At 44.1% G+C, this 24,566-nt stretch overlaps 1 protein-coding gene across 5 annotated transcripts in view; it reads left to right on the forward strand.

The window, feature by feature from the left end:
• The first annotated feature begins 5,577 nt into the window (after positions 1-5,577).
• Positions 5,578-24,566, forward strand: part of Znrf1 (zinc and ring finger 1) — a 98,670-nt gene continuing 79,681 nt past the window's right edge. For all 5 annotated transcript variants that reach the window (XM_057753447.1, XM_057753448.1, XM_057753450.1 and 2 more), the window contains exon 1: positions 5,578-6,604. In XM_057753447.1, coding sequence (XP_057609430.1) covers positions 6,181-6,604 — 424 coding nt within the window. In that variant the 5' untranslated portion in view covers positions 5,578-6,180. The remainder of the gene's footprint in view (positions 6,605-24,566) is intronic.

Genomic DNA, 24,566 nt, shown 5'->3' on the forward strand with positions numbered 1-24,566 from the left:
AATAAAATAAAAATCTTTTCTTTTTTATAGATAGCGGTCCAATTCAAATAAGGCCTCTGCTGTTATGGGGGGTTACAGAATACTGGTAGGTTCTGAGACTCCATTGTCTCTTGTGCCCATGAGGACCCTTGTTCCACTCATATATCATCTGAACACATAGGAAAGGATTTGCTGCCTTTCCCAGACCCATTAACCTTTCCCCTCCGTGGTGCTAGGAATCTAACCCAGAGCCTGAGCTACCCAAGTGCCTGACCACTGAGCTATAGTCTTAAACCTTCCTCCCCACTTTTTTTTTTTAACGCAGATTTTTGCTAAATTACTCACACTAGCCTTGAATTCACTCTGTAACCCGGGGGGTCTTAAACCCCAATTCCCTTATCTCAGCCTCCCAAGTAGCTAGGATTACAGTCATGTGTTGCCAGTCTGGCTTCACAGTATGTGGGCATAGGTGTGTATGTGCATGTCTACATGTTCAGTGCATGTGGGCATACGTGTATGGGAGTGCAGGTACACATACACACTGGAGGCCAGAGAGGAAGATATACCAGGTGTCTTTTTCTATCACTCTCTACCTTATGTATTGAAGCAGGATCTCTCACTTGGACCCAAAGCTTGCCACTTTGGCTAGTCTAGCTAGCCAGCTTGCTCCGGGTAAATCCCCTGTCTCCACCTCCCATGTGATTGGAGTACAGGGAGGTTGCATGCCCACCTGGTATTTACATGGGTACTGAGGATCCATACTCTTCTTTCACATTTTCCTCATGCTGGCATGGTAAATGCTTTACCTGCTGAGCCATCTCCCCAGTCCCTCACACTGGACTCTTGATGCAACAAATGACAACATGGGACTCCTCTAAGACCTAAGACCTTGTTGCAATGTCATGAATTACTGCCAGGTAAAGGAAGGACTCAAGAGACTGAACCCCAGCTCCATATCGTAATGTCCCTTCCAAGAGAAAATTGTAATTTGGGTACATGTACAGGGCGGTTGCAAGGGCAGTCTCTTAGAAGGGCACCGAAGCTGAGCTTTAGCGTGTTCCAGAAAGAGGGGGCTTCGTTCAACTGTTTGGCTGGCAAACCTCTGAGCAGCAGCCTTTTAATAAACAGTAAGATATAATATAAAACTACAGGCCAAATGACTCATTTGCAAAAAGAAATATAGCTTGAAGCAGTCCTAATCTTTGTCATTTTGTTTAAAAGCATACAAAGCAAACAAAACTGTCATCTGGAGATTTCATGATTAGCATATCCACTTTAAAGCACTGAAGCTCAGTTCTCTTCCTACTGGCTGTGGGACTTTTTCGTGTACATGCGGCATGTATTTTCTGTCTATCCATCTAAATTTACAGGGCACGGTGACCATGGCAGTAAACACCTATAACCTTGACACTCCGAAGGCAGAGGCAGGAAGATCAAGAACCCAAATATATCTCGTGGGACTGCACAGTGAGATTCTGTTCCATAAATAAAAATAAGGTGCTGGGGAGATAGTTCAGCGGTTAAGAGCATGCGTTGCTCCATCAGGGGACCAGAGTTCAGTGCCCAGCATCTGCACGGTGGGGTTCCCAACCAGTTCCAGGAGACCTGACTCTCTCCTCTGACCTCTGTGGGCACTGCATGCATGTGGTGCACATATGTACACACAGGGAAAACATTTACACACATAAATCTTTAAAAACGTTTAAATAAGAAATTTACACGGAAAAGAGCCAAAAATACTAAAACATATATTATGTGGACAATGTTTTTATCTATTCTGTCACCCAGAATGCTCTAGTGGCCACTGTCTCTCTCCCAAGGGGACTGCTATGTTGCATCATGTATCTCTCCAATTTATATGCGTGGATATACATAAATATCTTCATGTATGGACTGAAAGTACATAAATCTTTAGTTGGGGAAGACGGAACTTGTCTTACTTTAAAGGGGGGGGCCAAGTTCAAATTTCTCAATTTCTTCAAGCTTTGGGATAGCCTCTCCCTCAAGGCATGACTGGAGAAAAATACATGGAAAATGTATTTAAAGGCTGAGGATGACATTTAACTCCTGATCTTCTACTTCTCGTGTGCTGAGATTGTAGGTGTATACCACCATGCTCAGTTCATGCAATACTAGCGATTGAACTTAAGATTCTGTCTCAAATAATGCTGCAGCCTGTTGTGGTGGTGCAAGCCTGTGATCCTAGTACGTGGGAGGTGGAGGCATGACCATCAGAAATTCACGGCCACTCTTGTCTACACAGAGAATAAAGGGCTAACCTGGGCTATGTAATACCTGGTCTCCAAAATACAAAACAAAATAAAACTAGGCCTGGAGAGATAGCTCAGTCAGTAGCACTTGCCACACCTAGTAGGATTCCTATCGCACACCTAAAAATCCAGACACACTGAATGAGTCTGTAATTCCAGTGCTGGGGAGGTGGGACCAGGAGAATCCCTTGGGTTTGCTGGCTAAGGAGTCTAGCCAATCAGTGAGCTTCAGGGTCAGTGAAGAGCCTATGTCAAAAAAGCTAGGCAGTGAAGTGATTGAGGCAGATACCCTATATCCATCTCTGGTCTCCACATGCTTGTGTACCCCCACACTAGGACAGGTATGGGCACACACACAAAACCAAGTAATAAGTACAAGTTCTTTTGTGGATGTATGTTTCTTTTCCTTAGAAATATACCTAAAAGCCAGCTGTAGTGGTGCACACCTTTGATCCAAGCACTCAGGAAGCAGAGGCAGATGAATATGTGAGTTCAAGGCCAGCCTGGTCTATAGAAGTGGTTTTAGAACAGCCTGACCTACTCAGACCATACCTGTCTTGAAAAGCTAATAAATAAATAAATATATAAATAAATATATAAATATTTATACCTAAGAATGGAATGGCTAGTTTATATTGTATCTTTTTATTTTTGAGACAGGATCTTATTGTATAGCCCTGGCTGGCCTGGAACTCACAATGTAGACCAAGCTGGCCTTAAACTCACAGACACCCTTCTGTCTCTGTCTCCCTAGTGCTTGGATTAAAGATGTGTGCCTACCATACCCAGCTCTAATCTTTTTGAGGATCTGCCAGACTATTTTCCAAAGCAATCAACCATTTAATGTTTCCAGTATGAAGATACGAAGGTCTGGTCTCTGCACTTCTCTGTAGCCATTACCATCTCTCTCTGACTATAGTCATTCAAGAGGGTGCAAAATGGCTATCCTGAAGTTTATGAGAACGGGAACTCCATCTGCCTTGTTCATCCTATATCCTAGATTCCAGAAGAATCTAGGAACTTCGCAGATATTAAATATTTTATTAGGGGATTGGGTATAGCTCACTGATAGAGTACAAATCCAGCACATGCAAATCCCTAACTTCAATCTCCAGCTCCTGAGTCGGGGGGGGTGGGGGTGGATAACTACATAGGTGTACACATACACACACGTGTATGTGTGTAGTAAGTTAAAAAGATCAAAAACCACTTTGTTAAGAGGGTTACAATGTATTTAACTTCAAAAATAGAAGGATCAAGAATCTAGCTTTTTTTCTATACTACTTAAAATTGTTCCCTTTTTGTGTGTGGGTAGGTGGTTCGAGACATGGTTTCCCAGTAGCTATGGAGCCAGTCCTGGGACTCACTCTGTAGACCAAAATGGCCTTGAACTCACAAAGATCTGCACGCCTCTGCCTCCTGAGTACTGGGATTAAAGGCATGTGCTACCACTGACCAGCTGAATGTTCCCTTTTTTATCATGTGTTTGTATTATTTTTATTTATGAGTCTGTGTTTACATAAGTAAGTGCTATTTACGTGTGGGTGCCAGTGGAAACCAAAAGAGGTCATCAGATTCCTCAGAATTAGAGTTACAAATCAGACTCAGGTCCTCTCTGCAAGAGCAGTCCACTTTCTACTGAGCCACCTCTGCAGCCTCTGTAATTTCCTTTTCTATTTCTTCAGGTCACCCCTTTTCTCTTTTAGAAGTGCACACATTCCTGATTTAGACACAGATGATAGATATCCTGGATATTATCTCAATGTGTTTGTTCTATATTTACATTTTATGAAGTTTTAGATTTACCTGCTCTTTGTATATGCCTTGCCTGCATGCAGGTAGGTGGTGCATCTTGTGCATGCTTGTTGGGTACCCTGGATCTGGGGTTACAAATGGTTGTGAATCACCACATAGGTGCTAAGAATGAACCCAGGGCTTCTGCAAGAGTAACAAGTGCTCTTAACCCCTAAGCCATCTCTCCAGCCCGGACACACACACCCACATTGGTTTTTCAAAACAGGGTTTCCCTGTGTAGCCCTGGCTGTCCTGGAACTTGCTTTGTAGACCAGACTGGCCTCAAATTCAGAGATCCCCCTGCCTCTGCCTCTTGAGTGCTGGGATTAAAGGTGTGTGCCACAGCCCAGGTATTTCTTGCATTAGTTTTTCTTACAAAACTTTCAAATTCTTTGTTCAGGCCTTTTTGCTCATCCCCAGCACTAAGCTTGCAAATAGACATCTTCTTGTGGCCTTCTAGGCTAGCCACACTGGAAGAGACATGTCTATTAGACCTTTTTATCTCTCTCCAACTCCACACTCTATACTCCATCTCTGGAAGCACCTGGCACACTTGACAAGGAGACAGAGAAGCTCTGGACTGGATGATGCTCACATCCAGCGCTGAGGACTTGAAAAATTATTTGTCCAATAAATAAGGTAACGTGGATATATGAGAAAGACTGGGTCTGAATTGGGAAGGTGATTGTTGCAAAATGCAGTTTGGTCAACAAAGATTTATTGAGTGCTCACTGTGTCCTTGCCTTGTGGCTCTATTTCAAAAATACATGGTAAACAAAAACAGGAGTCGGCCTTGGACAAGGAGTTTCAAAAACCACTTCTTAGCTGCATCGTTCTATTTCCATGCTTTTTATCCACCTATTGATTTTTGAGGATTACATTCTAGCCTAAGGAATTGACTGGCTTCCTTAGACCCAAAAAGTTGGTTCTGATTTGTCAGCAAAACCCTGATTCCTATATGCCCCCAGGGCACTGCTGTATCTCCTAACAGCTAACCCTAAATGTTAAGACTCCCGATGTTTGGGTCCAAGTCAACTGCCCCCAAAATGCTAAAACTTCCTAATGTTGGTTGGGGTCCTTGTATGGGAACCTCCAAACGGACGCACAGCACATCCACCAGAGGGTGCTGTGAGGGCAGGTTTGTGGCGGGAGGGGGCTCGCCCAACGACCCTCAAACCCAGGTAGGCGTCTTAGTTGGTTTTCTTTCTTTCCAGTTTTCTTCCCATCCACTAGAACCGTCGCCGCCCCTCCCCCACGCAAGGATTCTTCTTGAACGTAGTGACTCGACTTTCGCGGCGACTCTAGCCGTGCTTGGTTCCGGAAGAAGTCTGGGCCTCTGTCGCAGACGCCCCGCGGCTGGAGCTTGCCGGTTCCCGGACCGCCACGGGCGCAGGCGGCGGGTGGGTGGGGACCTCCAGGACCGCAGCCGTCCGCCGCGCCGCAGGGGCCGCGAAAGGGTTAACCCGGCGGGGGGAGGGGGAAGGGGGGCCGCGGGTCGCGCGTGCGCTCTGCCGGCCTCCATTGTCTCCACGGCGGCGAGGAGCGCCGGCGAGCGCAGCCCGGGACCGAGCGGGGCGGTGCGGCTGGCTGGCGGGGCCGGCGGCGGCTGGAGCCGGAGCGCGACGCCACGCGACCGCGGCTTCCAGAGCTCCGCCTGGCTGCCCCACCGCCGCGAGCCCTCCCGAGGCCTGGAGTCCGGACCGTCGGCCCCGGTCGTCGAGTCCTGAGACCGGGGACGCGCGCGGCTCCCTGAGCCTCCGCCGCTTCCTGCTGCGGGCGGGCGGGCGGACGGGCGGCCTCCTCTAGCGCCTCCCTCCCTTTGCTGCGGCTCCTCAGGCTCTCGAGCCCGGGGGCGGCCTGTGGCGCGCGGCGCCCGCTCCGGACCGCGCGTCTTCGGACCTTAAGGAGAACATGCATTCGGCTTGAACTGTTTGAAATTCTTAGTTTGGGGTCCCCGCTCGCTTGCTTTTTCCGCCCCGCGGATCTTCTGAGGTTTTTTCCATCTCTCTTTTTCATTTTCTCCCTCGGGGCTCTTTTGTAACCCCCCCTTTATGTTCGCCCAGTCTTCCACCCGCTTCTGAGTAGTGGGGGAGGGTTTCGGCCTCGAGGTTCCCGCCCCACCGGGGCCCGGGCGAACATGGGGGGCAAGCAGAGCACGGCGGCTCGCTCTCGGGGCCCCTTCCCGGGGGTCTCTACCGATGACAGCGCCGTGCCGCCGCCGGGAGGAGCGCCCCACTTTGGGCACTACCGGACGGGTGGCGGGGCTATGGGGCTGCGCAGCCGCTCGGTCAGCTCGGTGGCGGGCATGGGCATGGACCCCAGCACGGCCGGAGGGGTGCCCTTTGGCCTCTACACCCCCGCTTCCCGCGGGACCGGCGACTCAGAGAGGGCGCCGGGCGGCGGAGGGTCCACGTCGGACTCCACCTATGCTCACGGCAATGGTTACCAGGAGACAGGCGGCGGTCACCATAGAGACGGGATGCTGTACCTGGGCTCCCGAGCCTCGCTGGCGGATGCTCTACCTCTGCACATCGCACCCAGGTGGTTCAGCTCGCACAGTGGTGAGTCCGCGGGTGACGGAGGCCTGTAAGGGTGGAGTGCCAAGGCAGGGCGCGCCGGGGCTCCCCAAACCTCTCAGTGTGTTAAGCTATGGGTATAAAGCTAACTCCTGCCTTTCCCTTGGTTCCTTCTCTACCAGAGGAGGAATAGGATCAAGTGGGATAACTACTGCCTAGGGAAGACGCTGTCTACCAGGCTGCGGAGTCGGGCGTTGTAGGACTGCGGGCATGTGTTCACTTGTGGATGGCAGAGTGAAACCTGCCCATTAAAGTCCCATTTATTAGCATCATGATCCTCAGAGAAGAGGTCTTCTTGACTGGTTTGGACACTTCATTTCTGCCACTGCAGCATGGTGCCTACCTGTCTGGTTAGGGAGGTAGTGTCTTCTAAACAAAGAGTGAGAAAAAGAAATAAAACTAGGGGACAAGTGGTTCCTTAGCCTTACTAGTTTTTCCACCCAGCTGGGTAACTGTACAAATTGTTTAAAATGGAGCAGGAGGCTGGCTTAGACAGGTGTGGTCTGCAATATGGAAAGCCTCCCTCCCTGGGTTCTGGTCTCTGATGCTGCATTCAGCAGACTTGGCTCAGTGACTCTCACATCCCTCCATCTTTTTTCTCCTGCTCCTTACTAAGTGCTTGCTCTCCCCGTGAATCTGCATTTTCTTGGGTTTTTTGTTTGTTTATTTTGTTTTAAACAAAGCACCGACAAGGTGGGGCATTACTGCCCAGCAGTGGGTACGTGACCGGGAAGAGGAAGGTTGAGAGACTCTGGATGGATTCATTCTGTGTGTGCATTTCTGGTGACAGGCCAGGAAAAGGCTGGAGGGGGATTTCCCAGGCTCTGGCTGGTAGGGTAGAAAAGGCCTGGCAGGCACTTCTAGAGGAAAACAGGTCTGTCTGCATGGCTGTCCTGAGAAGGCAGGGCAGGCTTCTGGAAAATTGGTCTAAAGGGGTGTGAGACCGCTGTGTGCTTATTAGCAGTTGAAGTGAAGAAGTTACATATTCAGACTCCTTTGGGTGAAATTTTAGATACTGTGTGGGAAAAAGCTTTCTCAGATCATGGAAGATTTACCTTGTGGGTTTACTCTTGTAGCTATTTCAAAACAGAATAGGGTTTCTGGGTCTCTCTTATTTTTCTCTTTCTTTTGGTCAATTCTATAATCTTAAATTTTTGAAGAAAACTTTGGTGGGGTATAGTGGCTGGTTGGAGCCCATTAGACTGCCATTAAACTGTTGGAGTCAGATACAAGACACGCCTGCCTTCGGCAACCTCTAGGCATTCAGCCTGCAATAGGCATCTTGGGGTTAATAATCTTCCTTAAGTAGTTGAGCCCAGAAAGAGTCGACTGTATTTGCAAGACTGTCGTGATTACATTTGTAAATAAGATGTCACCGGTCTGCCTTTAAAACTGAAAACAGCGTAAATCAGCTCTCCAAAGTCACAGAATTTTATAAGGGCTTGTATGGAGGAGTAAGAAGAGGAATTACCTTTTGGGTGAGATTTCTTAAGTCTGTCTCTTGCTAGAAACTTCTTTATCCTTTTTCCACTGCCAGGTTCCCTGATAAAGTTATGAGCTTACCACTGAATTCCAGATTTTCACACTCTTCAACTGTGAAACCTTGGAGTTCTTCCCCCCTACCCCCATTCAGGCCTACGATCAGGGAGCGCCACTGAACAAGGAAAGTTAAAGATGTTAACCTTTTCAGTGTCTCTAATGTATGGGAGGGAGGCTCTTGTTAACATTATAGATAGTACATTTATTTATTTTTATTATATAGGACCATTCTGTCATTTTGCAAGACTTTGAACCTATTGAATACCAGGGCATCCTGCAGTTCACCTCAGACTGCCTCCACGGATTCCCAGATGCCTTTTACTGGGGTGGGTGTCCCGGCCTGACCGAGAACTGCTGTTTAAAGGGATTTGTTCTTTGGTACAGATAGAGTAATTAGCTTTCCCTGTGCTGTTCACTTGAGGCGAGTGCTCATTTGCATCAGTGGTTCTGTCTCCTGGAACAGGCCATGGAATTTTCTGGGACATCCTTTTCTCTCTCATTCATGGCTGCAAGAAGAGAAGCCGTTTCCACTTCGGAGCTGTTGAGTTAGGTCTGAGCTGCTTTTGCTGTTGTGTGGTAAGATTCCAAAGGTGGGGCTTTCAGTGCTTGATTGACCGGATGCCTGGAAGCCGATGCAGTGTTATTACTTGGGTTTTCAAGGTGTTTCGGGGACTCCTCACAGTGCAGGAAGTAGAATACTGAGGGTTCCAGCCTTAGGTCTTCTTCTGAGTAGCTTTGACCTTGGACAAGACACAGCACCTTTCTCTAGGCTCATCTTTGTAATTTTAAAAATAGATGTGGTAATCCTCAGTGGTTGCAGCTTGTAACGGTTGTTCTCCAAAAGGCTGTGAGAGGACATACTGCGCTCGCGTTTGTCTTCCGTGTTCCTGGGCCTTCCTCATGCTGTGACCCTTGCACATCTTGCGTTCTTTATGACAGAAATGTTTGTTCGTCCATTCTTCACATAGATAGCTCCTATGGACCCCTTAGGGCTCAACAGAAATTTCTCCTCAGAGGCGACTCTTAACATCTGGCCCTTTCTGTGACAGTTTTCAATCATTTGTGGTAATCTTAATTTTTTTTAGCATGTTTTAAAAGCATTTATTTATCTGCTTACTTATTTTTCTTGGAGTTTGACTCAAGTCTCAGCTCTGTGAGACCAGAACTGTCTCTTGATCACTGCTGTAAATCTTACACTGTGCCTGGCACAAGTATTTGCAAATGAAGAAACGTGAATGGTTTATGTCCATCATCCCTTTCGTCATTGTAACTCTACTCCGTTTGCAGGGGAGGTAAGGACCCCAGACAGCTAGCTGACGGGTAGCAGAGATGGGACTGGAGTGCTCGCCTGACAGTGCCAGAACCCTGGCTCTTTTCATTTAGTATTTTGTTGGTTTGATTATTTATTATTTGCTTGTTTTGAGACAGGGTCTTAATATGTGGACCCTGACTGGCCTCAAACTTGTATATGATACAGGTTGCCTTCTCCTTCTGAGTTGTTTCAGTTGTAGTCATGTGGCCTATGACCAGCTGTCCCCTAAGACATCACTATGGCCTCTCTCATCGGTAACCTAAGGAAGTAGTATCCTGGAAACTTACTAGCCAGTGGGAAGGCTAGGCTCATGGTAAAGTGCCTGACTTATAACCTTGAGCAGACGAGTCATATAAGTCCCTGGTTTTTTATATGTTCATCTGTAGATGTCTGTCCTGCAGTCATTGAGGGTCTTTTTTTTTTTTGTTTTTTGTTTTTTTTCGAGACAGGGCTTCTCTGTGGTTTTGGTTCCTGTCCTGGAACTAGCTCTTGTAGACCAGGCTGGTCTCGAACTCACAGAGATCCGCCTGCCTCTGCCTCCCGAGTGCTGGGATTAAAGGCGTGTGCCACCACTGCCCGGCTTCATTGAGGGTCTTATGTGACAGTATACACAAAAACAAAGCCAAAGGAAATCCAAATGGAACATGGTGGTGTTTTGGAGACAGTGCTATTGCTCTGTGCCTTCTCTGTCTCCGTAGAACTTGATGGGCAGAGAGATCTACAAGTAAGGGAACATAGATAGGCCCCAGATGGAGGCTGGTGCTGCCTGGAGTCTGACCTACATCCACTTCTCCCATAAATACTACTGAGGAAAACTACCTTTGAGAAGCAGTTGAATTACTGTTCAACTGCTGGTTTTGTTCTGAGGTGAGGCTGTAGCCTTGGTTTCCTGATAGCATTCTGGAGGTCATCCTTTTGTAGTAGGAACGCCCTATGCCAACCTTGGAATAGGGCGTTCCAGGTGTGGAGAGAAAATGTGAATCCCATCCACCATGTTAGGAGATGTTGCTGTTTTCTGAGTTCTGCTGTAAAATGGCTGGCTATTGAGGGCTTTGGTCTGGCTTCTTAGTCATGCATGTGTGTGTGTGTGTGTGTGTGTGTGTATTCACCAAACCATCAGCTGAGGTTGAGATGGAGTGACTTTGCTAAGTGTCTGAATATGCTAGCAGGGTATCTGAGTTCTATTTGCTGTCACAGTAGCATTTTCAAAAGCTTTGATTTTTTTTTTTTTTTTTTTTTTTTGCTGTTCTTAAATAATGAGGGACAGTTACCAACTCTTTTGGAGTGGACCAGAAAGCCTCTTTGTGTCTCACTGTAGGTATGCTGGAGGTAATGGGCCTTTGTGAGCTCTCTGAAGAAGGAAAAGCATTCCCTGGTCCCTAAAGATATTCCCTGCCCAGCTTTGCAAGAACGTTCTAGCCTTAGTGAAGACTTTGTTTTTATTTTTTATTTTTTTTTAAATATTTATTTATTTATTATGTATACAATATTCTGTCTGTGTGTCTGCAGCCAGAAGAGGGCATCAGATCTCATTTCAGATGGTTGTGAGCCACCATGTGGTTGCTGGGAATTGAACTCAGGACCTTTGGAAGAGCAGGCAGTGCTCTTAACCTCTGAGCCATCTCTCCAGCCCAAGACTTTGTTTTTAATATAGGATTTTTAGCTTTCTATTACCATGAAGGGGCTTATTTTCTATGCTTCCTTCCGGCAAAGATAATTTCCTAAGAATCTTAGTTAACTATTCCTTGTGAGATCTGAAAGGCATTGCAAGCAAAAGTGGTTAAATTCTTAGCATGGTTGCTTTATAGATGTGTGTATTTATATTAAACAGACTCATCGCCAACTATGTCACAAGGAATATTGTGAGCCAGGGCATCCTTAACCAAAGTGCTAGCTCCATTCTTGGGAAGGAACATGCTGTGTATTTTACAAATGTGATGATAATCCATCCAAGCTCAATGGGCACTGAACTCAAGTTTTAAAATAGCCAGTTATAGCCAGCAAGGTGGCTTAGCAGATAAGGGCACCTGCCACCAAGCTGATGATCTGAGTTCAGTCCCTAGGACCCACATGGTGGAAGGAGAGAATCAACTCTCTTAAGTTGTCCTCTGACCTCCACCTGTCCATATACACATGCACACACATACATGCACACAAATAAAGTAAAACGTGTGATACATCCAAATTTGGCAGGAAAAACCTCATAGGGAGCCAGTGTTGACTTAAGTGGGATATTGGTTCTGCTCTTAGTTAGCCTTAAATTAGGTTAACCATAACAGGTCTCTGAGATTGCAGTACTTGGATCTTGAAGTTAGTCCCAAACTTGAATCCTAACCTTAGTCTCTAGAATGATAGATGAATGTAGATTTTTATTCATCTTCCTGCACCCCAAGCTTTGCTGTGGCCCAATCCAAATCAAATGGTTGCTTCTTAGCAATCCCTTCCTGCCCTTTTGGTTTTTCAAAACAGGGTTTCTCTGTGTCGCCCTGGCTGTCTTGGAACTCATTCTGTAGACCAGGCTGGCCTTGAACTCAAGAGATTTTTCTTCCTCTGCCTCTCCCATGCTAGGATTAAAGTGTGCACCACCACGGCCTGGCTGGTTCTTAGCTTCTTAACGTTATAGGTTTAAGTACTAGAAGGGGCTTATCAGAGACCTAGTAATTTGTACTTCTCAATCTTATGTTCGCATAGCACCAGGTGGCTGTGTGGACTCACACCTTTAATCCCAGCACTCAGGAGGCAGGGGCAGGTGGATCTGTGAGTTCGAGGCTAGCCTGGTCTACAAAGTGAGTTTCATGACAACCAAGGCTGCACAGAGAAACCCTGTCTCAAAAAAACCAAGGGGAAAAAAAGAGAGAACCAGGTTTCTTTTTGCATTCAGAATTGGGTTCTTGTCTCTGGTGTGCTGTTTGGATAAGGAGTGAAGACCAGTGATGGAGTTAATAAGGAATCAAGTTTCATCTTAAGTCAGCAGCTGGGACAGTTTCTGGACTGATGGCAGTTTACCTTGCGAGCTTCCTAGTTTTGTCAGTCTTGGAAGGCATGTGGGAGAGTGAAGGCGCAATAGCCTGGTGTCTCTGCCCAGGTGAGGTGAGGCATGATAACAATTTATAGTGCACTCTTGGACATATAACAGGAACAAAACGGATATAGACAAGAGTTCTCCTGGTAACTGTGAATGGCTCCAGAATAGTTTTAAATTTGACTGCCTGGTATTCTCTCGGGAGCCGCCTAACAATGCAGATGACCGGACCCCAATCCCAGAATTTGGTAAAGCTGAGGAGAATTTGTAACAGATTCTGGGAGTGTAGTTAGCGTAACATCTACTCAGCTCTGTCATGGATTTCATTTTTTTCTTCTGAAACTGAAAGAAGTTGGTGGTATTTTTGGTGCATTCATTAGCATTGTTTTCTGATACTTCTAAACTAGTTAGATATTTTCTTAGACAGGATCTGTACAAATGTTTTTCACCAAGAGCATTCTTCTTTTTTTTCACATGGAACTAAGCATTTCTCTCCTACATAAAGGCCTAGGCCAATCTGCCATGGTCTTGGGAACTGAGTGGCTCAGAACAGACAGTAACTGTAGCAGTGTCCTCTTGTGTGTGCCTTCCCCCTGATTGTTTATATAAGGCCCAGCTGCCTCTAGCTGCTGGTACCACTGAAGGGCCTACTGAGTTGTGGCCTCACACGTGCAGGCCCAGCCTGGAGTCACAGAGGTCAAGATCTAGGATAAATCATGACACTAAAGTGGATACATTACCTAGCTTCCGAGTTTCCCTCACTGTCTCAAAGCATGAGACTCCTGCCTCTGTAGACTGTTCGCACTAAGACATTCATTTAGTCTGTTGATATCTACTGAGTACCTGCTACATACCAGGAGCCTTTGTAGGTGCCGGGAACATCTTAAAGATTAACATTCTTTTCAAGAATCTTTGCTTTCTTTCTTTTTAAGAATCTGGCTGTAGATTTTATCTGCTTTATCAGTTCTATGTTGCATAACCACACTCAGGTATGTGTGAGGCTGCTGCAAAGGTGTTTCTTCTGAACTCTTCTTCGGTGACTTTGTTTTTAACTAAGCCCTGTTTCTGGGCTAGGCAGGTGATCTTTGTGTTGTGACAAAGCATTGTCTCGTGTGACCTAGTATAAGGGGGCTCTCTGTCTTCCCAATGAGAACGTCTAAAGAAGGGCTTCTTTTCAAAATTGTGAAGTTTATCCTTGGGCTTCAGTATCTTTGTTATCCCTTTGTTTTCTGGTCATTGAATATTGTTTTTCTAGAAGCATGATTCACCACTTTTTTTTTTTTTTGGTTTTTCAAGACAGGGTTTCTCTGTAGCTTTGGTGCCTGTCCCGGAACTAGCTCTTGTAGACCAGGCTGGCCTCGAACTCCCAGAGATCCGCCTGCCTCTGCCTCCCGAGTGCTGGGATTAAAGGCGTGTGCCACCACCGCCCGGCAATTCACCACTTTTTAAATCTGTCTTTGTTAAGGCAATTTCCCCCTTGGTTTGGTAAGTGTAGGTTTTTGAGCTCCATAGTGTATCAATTCAGTGTGTCCCCGCCCCCCACCAATTGCTTTTTACTGTGGTAAAATATGTGTAATAAAATTTACCAGCATCTTTTTTGGTTTTTCAAGACAGGGTTTTTCTGAGTAGCCCTAGCTGTCATGGAACTCACTGTGTAGACCAGACTGGTCTCTATTTACAGAGAGCCACCTGCCTCTGTCTCCCTGTTCTGGGACTAAAGGTGTGTGCTACCACCGCCTGGCTCATACTCACCATTTTTTTGTTTTGTTTTGTTTTTCGAGACAGGGTTTCTCTGTAGCTTTGGAGTCTGTCCTGGAACTAGCTCTTGTAGACCAGCCTGGCCTCGAACTCACAGAGGTCCTCTTGCCTCTGCCTCCCGAGTGCTGGGGATTAAAGGCGTGCGCCACCATCGTCCGGCCATCGTCACCATTTTTTTTTTTTTTTTTTTTTTTTGGTTTTTCGAGACAGGGTTTCTCTGTGGTTTTGGAGCCTGTCCTGGAACTAGCTCTTATAGACCAGGCTGGTCTCAAACTCACACCGTCACCATTTTTAAGTATGTAGTTGAGCGGAGCACTAAGGACGCATGTAAGTAGTTGTAAAGTATTTTCGTGTGACTATCTTATTTCACTTAGCATAATGCCCTTAATCTTATCCATGTTGTTGCGTCTCCTGCCAGAATTTCCTTCCTTTTTAGGGTTGAGCATACACCACACAATGTGTGTGACAAAGTATATGATATAGAATGGATGTAGCATAGTTGCGTCTCTGTGTCTGTCACTGACAAATGAATTGCTTCCATGTAGTGACTAATACTGCTGTGAATGTACAAATTGAGACCCTGGTTTGATACCACCACCACAACTGTTCCAGTACACCACTAAGACATATCCCCATATTTTTCACATATACCTAGGAGTAAAATTGCTAGATTGTATTTTTTTTTTTTTTTGAGATAGTGTCTCATATGGTTCAAGCTGACAAACTCACTATATAGCTGAGGATAAATGTGATAAATCCCCCTGCATTCACCAGCTCCTGAGTGCTAGAATTACTTGCCTGGTTTGTTTGGTGCTGGTGATTGAACTTGGTGTCATACATTGATGGCAAAGACTACTAAGATGAGTTATATCTCCAGCCCCTCTGATTCAGAACCATTATCCCCTTTCTCTCAGGTCTTGCTATATATTGCTGGGGGATATTCTGGAATTTACTGTTTAGACCCTGCTGGCTTAAATTTACAGAGCTCTACCTGCCTCTGCCTCCTAAGTGCTGGGATTAAAGGCGTGGAATCACTGTATCTGGCCTTTTTTGTTTATTTGTTTGTTTGTTTGTTTTGTTTTTTGATAATAGCTAACCTAATAAGTGTGATGTTGTAGTTTACGTTTCTGTCATATGATAAATGTTTTTTTCCTAGCCATTCATGTATCTTTGTAAAAATATGTGTTCGTGTCATTTGCTTATTTAACTTTTTTTTTATTATTATTTCATGTGTATGGGTGTTTTGTACCACATTTGTGCTTGCTACACTTTTATTCCAGTCTCCCAGAATTGGAGTTACAGAAGGTTATGAGCTTCTGTGTGGGTTCTGGGAATTGAATCTGGGTCCTCTGGAAGAGCAGCAAGTGCCTTAACTGCTGAATCTTCTCTCCTGCCCCTCCTCTGTCTATTTTTGAATCAGGGTTTGTTTGGGTTTTTTGTTGTTGTTGTTGTTGTTCCTTTTTCTTTTATGCCTGGTTTTAATGCTGTTTTCAGTAATTTACTAAAGAAGCCTTGTGTGATAACCAACACCAGTGACTATTATTCTCCAAGAATAACTAATAAACCTTTGTTACAAAGGGTACTTATTGCTCAAAATGAAGAATTTAAAAGGTTCGTGTTAAGATAGCTTTTTCTTTTTGTTTTATTGAGGAACTATGACAACTGACAGATAATGCCTTGATTTTTGAAAGGTGCTTGTGCAGTGTTGGTGTGTGTGCACATGCATGCACATGTGTGTATGTATGTGTGTGCGTGTACTTTGCCATCGTGGTCTTGGTGAATTAGACTTATAACATGGCCCCAGACTACTTCTGTGTAGTACCCTTCCCTCTATAAAATAGGATCATTCTAAAAATACTCACTTCCATATTGTGTGTTATACAATATCTTCTAAGGCCAAAGGTGATTTCTTAGCATGTGGGAGAAGCGGAGTTACTTAGATGATTTGGGACAGAACTAGAAAATCCCAGGACCCCAAGCCTGTGTGGTCATTTTGCCCACATTTCTGGGCTCTTTGGAGAGATGTTCATTTGTTTCCATCTCCAGTAACCCCTTTTCCTTAGAGAAGAGCAGGTTAGGACTTGTTTATCTTTTTTTTTTTTTTAAGATTTATTTATTATGTATACAGTGATTCTGTCTGCATGTATGCCTGCAGGCCAGAAGAGGTCACCAGATCTTGTTACAGATAGTTGTGAGTTACCATGTGGTTGCTGGGAATTGAACTCATGACATCTGGAACAGCAGGTAGTGCTCTTAACCTCTGAGCCATCTCTCCAGCTCCAGGACTTGTTTATCTTGAGACTCCCTCATGGACTGGAAATTCTACAGGAACTTAAAGGAACCCTTGGGATTCCACACTAACAAATTAGTTTTGTGAAATATTGTTTATTCTGTTTATCTGCACCCTCAAAGATATAATACCACTTAAGCTTGATAGTTTTCTACAACACTAGTCACTGCTGTCACAGCTGTCCCCAAATACCAGTCAGTGTAAACCATCGGCTATTGGGCGTACTCAACCCTGGTTAGATACTTTTGAAACTTTTGTTTGTTTGTTTGTTTTTTTGAGACAAAGTTTCTCTGTCTGTGCCTTTGGAGCCTGTCCTGGAACTCGCTCTTGTATACCAGGCTGGCCTCGAACTCACAGAGATCTGCCTGCCTCTACCTCCCTAGTGCTAGGATTAAAGGTGTGCGCCACCAACGCCTGGCTGAAACTTCTTCTTTTTTTTTTGATATTTATTGAGCTCTACATTTTTCTATGCTCCCCTCCCTGCATCTCCTCTTTCCCTTCAATCCTCCCCCAAGGTCCCCATGCTCCCAATTTACTCAGGAGATCTTGTCTTTTTCTACTTTCTACTTCCCATGTAGATTAGATCTATGTAAGTCTCTCTTTGTGTCCTCATTATTGTCTAAGTTCTCTGGGATTGTGGATTGTAGGCTGGCTTTCTTTGCTTTATGTTTAAAAACCACCATGAGTGAGTACATGTGATAATTGTCTTTCTGTGTCTGGGTTACCTCACTCAAAATAATGTTTTCTAGTTCCATCCATTTGCCTGCAAAATTCAAGCTATCATTATTTTTTCCTGCTGTGTAGTACTCCATTGTGTAAATGTATCACATTTTCCTTATCTATTCTTCAGTTGAGGGGCATTTAGGTTGTTTCCAGATTCTGACTATGACAAACAAAGCTGCTATGAACATAGCTGAGCACATGTCCTTGTGGCACAATTGAGCATCCTTTGGATATATACCCAAAAGTGGTATTACTGGGTCTTTTTTTTTATATTATTTATTTATTTTATTATGTATACAATGTACTGTCTGTGTGTATGCCTGAAGGCCAGAAGAGGGAATCCAGACCTCATTACAGATGGTTGTGAACCACCATGTGGTTGCTGGGAATTGAACTCAGGACCTTTGGAAGAGCAGGCAATGCTCTTAACCACTGAGCCATCTCTCCAGCCCCATTACTGGGTCTTGAGGAAGGTTGTTTCCTAATTTTCTGAGAAATCACCACACTGACATCCAAAGGGGTTGTACCACCTTGCATTCCCACCAGCAAAGCAGGAGTGTTCTCTTTTCCCCACAACCTCTCCAGCATAAGTTGTTATCAGTGTTTTTGATCTTGGCCATTCTTTTAGGTGTAAGATGGAATCTCAGAGTTGTTTTGATTTTCATTTCTCTGATGACTAAGGATGTTGAACATTTCCTTAAGTGTCTTTCAGCCATTTTAGATTCCTCTGTTGAGAGTTCTTTGTTTAGGTCTGTACTCCATTTTTTATTGGATTATGTGTTCTTTTGGTGTCCAGTTTCTTGTGTTCTTTGTATATTTTGGAGATCAGACCTCTGTCTGATGTGGGGTTAGGGAAGATCTTTTCCCATTCTGTAGTCTGTCATTTTGTCTTGTTGACCGTGTTCTTTGCTTTACAGAAGCTTTTCAGTTTCAGGAGGTCCCATTTATTAATTGTTTCTCTCAGTGTCTGAGCTACTGGGGTTATATTTAGGAAGTGGTTCCCTGTGCCTGTGTGTTCAAGTGTACTTCTCACTTTCTCTTCTATAAAGTTCAGTGCGGCTGGCTTTATGTTGAGGTGTTTGATCCATTTGGACTTGAGTTTTGTGCATGGTGATAGATATGGGTCTATTTCCATTTTTCTACATGTTGATATCCAGTTATGTCAGCACCACTTGTTAAATATGCTTTTTTTTTTTTGCATTTGATATTTTTTGCTTCTTTATCAAAGATCAGGTACTTGAAGATGTGTGGATTGATATCCGGGTCTTCTATTCGGTTCCATTGGTCCTCCTGTCTGTTCTTATGCCAATACCAGGCTGTTTTCAGTACTGTAGGTCTGTATTAGAGTTTGAAGTCAGGGATTGTGATGCCTCCAGAAGTTCTTTTAGTGTTTTGGCTATCCTCGGTTTTTTCTTTTCTATGAAGTTGAGTATTGTTCTTTCGAGGTCTTTGAAGAATTTTGCTTGGATTTTGATGGGCATTGTGTTGACTCTGTCTGTTGAAACTTCTATACCATTGTAACAGATGCCCTGGAGAGCTGTAGGTAAGACCTGTGGTTTACAAGCATAATCTCCGACAAGCCCAGTTATTTTTGCTGAGTTTAATCAATCAGTTTCTTACCTGTTCTTGACCCGAAGGCCAAATGCAACACAAAAAACTAAGTGAATATAAAGATCTCCTGTGTTTGGGTATGGATCTCCAATGAAGTGGCAGACCTATGAAAAATACTATTATGAGCTGTTCTATTTTGCTGTGGCTTTGGAAAACCTTTGGATTTCTTTACTGAAATTTGTTTGGGGGAAAAAATCTTTTTAATGAAACAATGTGAGTCACAAAGCAGCCACCCCTTCTTATAATAGCATTTCTCAACAGGGGAGTTTTTGGTAGCTGGTGGGGGAGGGATGTGAGTAGGTTGTGGATGATACATCCCTTGGTAGGACACAGCCAAAGGCTGCTGCATGACAGCTCTGGTGCTTTCGTTGCTGACACCAAGCTCTGAATTCAAAATGCAGGACAGCGGAAGAGAGCAGAGAAACATGGGCTAGTGAATGAATAACAGCTGCATGAACAGTGAGATTGGAGTCTAAAAGCATCATGAAAGGGGCTGGGGCCAGAGCACTGGAAGCCATGTAGAGGCAGGATATCTGCTTTCTGGGCCATGAGATGGCAATGATGCCCTTTTGAGGATCCCAAGTAGTGTCTTTGCTGTCTGCCTATCTCCAGGTTGAAGTTGTGATTCAAATAGTGGATTTGTAGAGCTTCTTTGCTCTTAAAACTTTTGGTTCAAAATGGGGTCCTATTAAATTAAAATGCTTCTGCATAGTATGAAAAGTGATTGCCAAGCCAGCCTGCTTCTCAGAGTCAGTTCTGGGACAGCCAGGACAACACAGAGAAGCCCTATGTTGGGGGAAAAAAAAAGATAGCTTATAGAATGAGAGAAATCTGCCAGGTATTGATCCAACATGAGATTAATATCCAGAATATATAGTCACAAAACAAACAAACAAACAAACATAAAACACTTAGCCAGGTGGTGGTAGTGGTGGTCCATACCTTTAATCCCAGCACTCAGGTGGCAAGGGGCAGGCAGATCTCTGAGTTGGGAACCTGCATGGTCTACAGAGCAAGTTCTTGGACAGCCAGGAGTACACAGAGAAACCTGTCACAAAAAAACCCAACAAAACAAAACAAAAAAGAATTTAGAGTAGGGCTGGAAAGGTGTCTCAATGGTCAGGAGCGTTTTCTGCTCTTCTAGAGGACCCAGGTTCTGTTCCAGCATTCACGTTGTTACTGTTGTGTGTAAATCTGGCTCCGTGGCGTTCCAGTGCCTCTTCTGACCTCTGTGAGTGCTGCATGCATATGCTGCACAGACGTACATAAAAGCAAAACTCACATTAAGAAGGAAATTAATTTAGAATAAGCCAAGATACCAGTATTCAAAAACATTTGCCCAAAACCTTTCTCCAAACCTAAGATTAAGTTTGAAAGTTTTGGGGGGTTGTGCTTGTTTGAACTAGGGTCTCATGTGTTCCAGTCTAGCCTTTACCTCCCTGTATATATATAGCTGCACTTGACTTTGAACTTCTGGTCCTCCTGCCTCTGCCTCCCTCCTGCTGGGATAGCAGGCATAAATAACTTTCTGGTTATATGGCTCTGGGAATTGAATTTAAGGTTTCATGCATGCTGGCAAGCATTCTGTCAACTGAGCTAACCCCCCATCACTTTCTTAGAAACAATAAGGTTTTGCTTATATTGGCCTATAACTTTGTATTACATGCTGGCCTCAAATTAACAATCCTCCTGCCTCAGTTCCTTGTGCTGGGTTTATAGGTATGAACCACCACAGCCATCTCTCTCTGAGCCTTAGTTTTAATTGTCATCATCTTCATTGATTCACAGTTCCACAGGACTCATTTCTGAACCACTGCTTTATGTAAGGTGTGGACACAGGAAAATCTGAGAAGTTTTACAGCTGTTAAGATTCGAAAAGTCAGCTGGGCTGGGCAGGGCAATGGTGGTGCATGCCTTTAATCCCAGCACTCAGGAAGCAGAGGTAGGCGGATCTCTGTGAGTTCACAGGACAGCCTGGTCTAAAGAACAAGTGCCAGGACAGGCTCCACAGAGAAACCCTGTCTCAAAAGAAAAAGAAAGAAAGGAAAAAGATTCGAAAAGTCATGGCTGACTTCTTTTGTGTTTTCCTGACTTTGTACTTTTTTTCCCCCAAAGTCTCATACCAGTTCCAAGTTTGAAGTTTTCAAAAGGGAGAAACAGGAAGTCTGTATTTGATGCATGAGAGCCAGTAACAACTAATAGAGAAAGGGGCACCAGTACTTGGAGGGAGAGTTCTGGGCCCTGGGGTGACCTATACCAATTCCTATACAACTTAGATTGTGTAGCAGAAGCTCAACTTTTCTATGATGGCATCATTATATTATAAAGTGTCTTTTGTTTAAGGAGCAGAACACTCAAGGAAAACGTGTATTTTATTTAGCAGTAGGAGTCATTCTCCTATTTTTCTTCCTTGGAGGTTGCTGGATGCTTATCTTAGGATCCCAGCTGCAGCCTGAAGCCCCTTCCTTTTTCCTTCCCTTTACTCTTAGTAATGAACTCAGAAGATTGTGTCTTATGGTTGGTGAATGGATAAGTCAGATGGTTAGTGCTGTTTCATTTTTTGTTTGTTTGTTTCATGTGAACGTTTCAGGAAATCAGATAGTGGCGTGACTGACTAGGAGCTCTTTGGTGCCTTATGATGTTTTCACACTAGGAGGTGATATACTTAATAGGCAAATGATAATTAAAATATTATAGACATAATTATGTGTGTCCTTTGCATTCTCATTTTCTCTATCTTCCTCAACAATAACCGCTTCCCTGACTCTGCTGTTTATCCTGATATGTGTGTGTGTAATATATAATCACGTACATATATATCATATATTATTTTTGCTGCTTTCGTTTGTCCATAACTATATTTATTGTACCTGTTAATTTTCTATACTTTGTGTAGCCTGCATCCTGGTGTCTAAATACGTGTGTGTGTGTTGTATATATGTACAGATTTGCAATGTGTAAATTAGTTTTAGATTTGCTACCACAGCAATCCACTGTCATCTTTGCATTAACATCTGTTGTTCCTTTTTAATAAATATGCATGAAAGTTATTTCCACTTGCTTCAAGAATGTTTTTACGTTTCCTTATACACTTTTTTTTTTTTTAAAAAAAAAAAAAAAACAGTTATGTAGCCCAGGCAGGCCTTGAACTCATTTTATATGGCTGGAGATGCTCTTGATCTCCTGATCCTTCTGGCTACCTCTTCCAAATGTTAGGATTAAAACATGCTGCCAGCCGGGCGGTGGTGGCGCACGCCTTTAATCCCAGCACTCGGGAGGCAGAGGCAGGCGGATCTCTGTGAGTTTGAGACCAGCCTGGTCTACAAGAGCTAGTTCCAGGACAGGCTCCAAAACCACAGAGAAACCCTGTCTCGAAAAAAAAAACCAAAAAAAAATAATAATAATAAAACATGCTGCCACCATACCTGGCCTCCTTACACCCTAATGAGTTTTTCTAGGGCACAACCTTAGACATGCATAGCTGGTTCATAGAGATGTGTATATGTGTATCTTTAGCTCTTAGTTAAATTGTACCCAATACATATCTAGTGTGCTTGTCACTCATTTGTGCTTTCAAGATAGCTTATTTTCCTTGCTTCATGATTTTGTCTAAAAGCTTAATAGGATTGGACCTGTAGTGGGTGTGAATGGCATATCATTATTTGTTACTGTATTTGCTATTTATACATTTGATAAATATATTTACATATATGTTTATATTGTATATTTAAGCATCGTTTTTCAACTGTGAAGTACTTGCTCATTCACTCATGTTACTATTAGGTGGCTCATCCTTTAGCATCTTTCCCTTCTGTGTTTATAGCATGTATATGCTCACGTTTTTGTGCCATAGTTTTTGTATGGTTTTCAGAGGACAGCTAGGGTTTCTGGAATTGAACTCAGGTTATCAGACTTTGCACCAAGCACTGTTATTCCTGAGCCTTCTCTCTGGACTGTTTCTTCTTTGGTTTTGCTTTGCTGTCATTTGTAATATACAAGTATCCTCTATTTGAGTTTATTTCTTTATTCTCTGATTTCATGTGGTTCACTCAATTTTAATATGACTGACTAGTCATATTTTCTTTCATGGTGTATGCATTTTGTGTGGTAAATATTTTCTTTCCCTGAGATTTTTTTTTTTTTTTTTGGTTTTTCGAGACAGGGTTTCTCTGTGGTTTTTGGAGCCTGTCCTGGAACTAGCTCTTGTAGACCAGGCTGGTCTCGAACTCACAGAGATCCGCCTGCCTCTGCCTCCCAAGTGCTAGGATTAAAGGCGTGCACCACCACCGCCCGGCGCCCTGAGATTTTAAAAATACTATTTTATATTTTCATCTAAAAGTTTTTTTTTTTTTTTTTAAAGATTTATTTATTTATTGTATACACAGTGTTCAGCCTCGATGTATGCCCTCAGGCCAGAAGAGGGCACCAGATCTCATTACAGATGGTTGTGAGCCACCATGTGGTTGCTGGGAATTGAACTCAGGACCTCTGGAAGAGCAGTCAGTGCTCTTAACCTCTGAGCCATCTCTCCAGCCCCTCATCTAAAAGTTTTTTTTTTTTTTTTTTTTTTTTTTTTTTGGTTTTTCGAGACAGGGTTTCTCTGTGGCTTTGGAGCCTGTCCTGGAACTAGCTTTTGTAGACCAGGCTGGTCTCGAACTCACAGAGATCCGCCTGCCTCTGCCTCCCGAGTGCTGGGATTAAAGGCGTGCGCCACCACCGCCCGGCTCATCTAAAAGTTTTAAGATTAATATATGGAGAATTAATTTTTGTTTTCTCAGAGTTTTTTTTTTTTTCTTTTTTTTCTTTTTTTTATTTCCGAGACAGGGTTTCTCTGTAGCTTTGGAGCCTGTCCTGGAACTAACTCTTGTAGACCAGGCTGGTCTCGAACTCCCAGAGATCTACCTGCCTCTGCCTCCTGAGTGCTGGGATTAAAAGCGTGTGCCACCACCGCCCGGTGTTTTCTCAGAGTTTTATATAGCCCTGGCAATACTCAAAATTTGCTACATAGCCAAGCACTGATACTGTAGGGGTACACCATGACTCCCAATTTTGAGAATTAAATTTTTTAATAGGTTTTTCTTTTTTCATATGAATAACCAGCTCTTTTTTTTTTTTTTTTTTCTTTTTTCTTTCTGGTTTTTTTGAGACAGGGTTTCTCTGTGGCTTTGGAGCCTGTCCTGGAACTAGCTCTTGTAGACCAGGCTGGTCTCGAACTCACAGAAATCCACCTGCCTCTGCCTCCCGAGTGCTGGGATTAAAGGCGTGCGCCACCACCGCCCGGCCTAACCAGCTCTCTTAATGTCCTGCTAGCAATAATCGAGTCTTTACCCTCTGGTTTGTAGAGCCACCTATCCTATCAAGTCTTTGCAGGCATATTTCTTACTGGTCAGTTTGTCTGTCATTGTGCTGATGTGCTAATGCTGTCCTGATCACTATGTTGTTTGTTTTTGAGACAGAGTCTATTGTGTAGCTCTGGATATCGTGGAACTTGCTCTGTAGACCAACCTGGTCTCAGACTCAACAGAGATCCCCAGTGCTGGGATTAGAGGCGTGTGCCCCCACTCCTAGCTATGTGGGAAGGGCAAGTCCTTTTATCTTACTAAATTATTTTTCAGGAGGACTGTTGGTTAAGTGAAACTCTGTAGGGTTACAGTAAGAGCTCAAGATCGGAGTGACGAGGGAAGCACAGAGC

The sequence above is a fragment of the Chionomys nivalis genome, chromosome 21, assembly GCF_950005125.1.
Source record: "Chionomys nivalis chromosome 21, mChiNiv1.1, whole genome shotgun sequence".
Lineage (NCBI taxonomy): Eukaryota > Metazoa > Chordata > Mammalia > Rodentia > Cricetidae > Chionomys > Chionomys nivalis.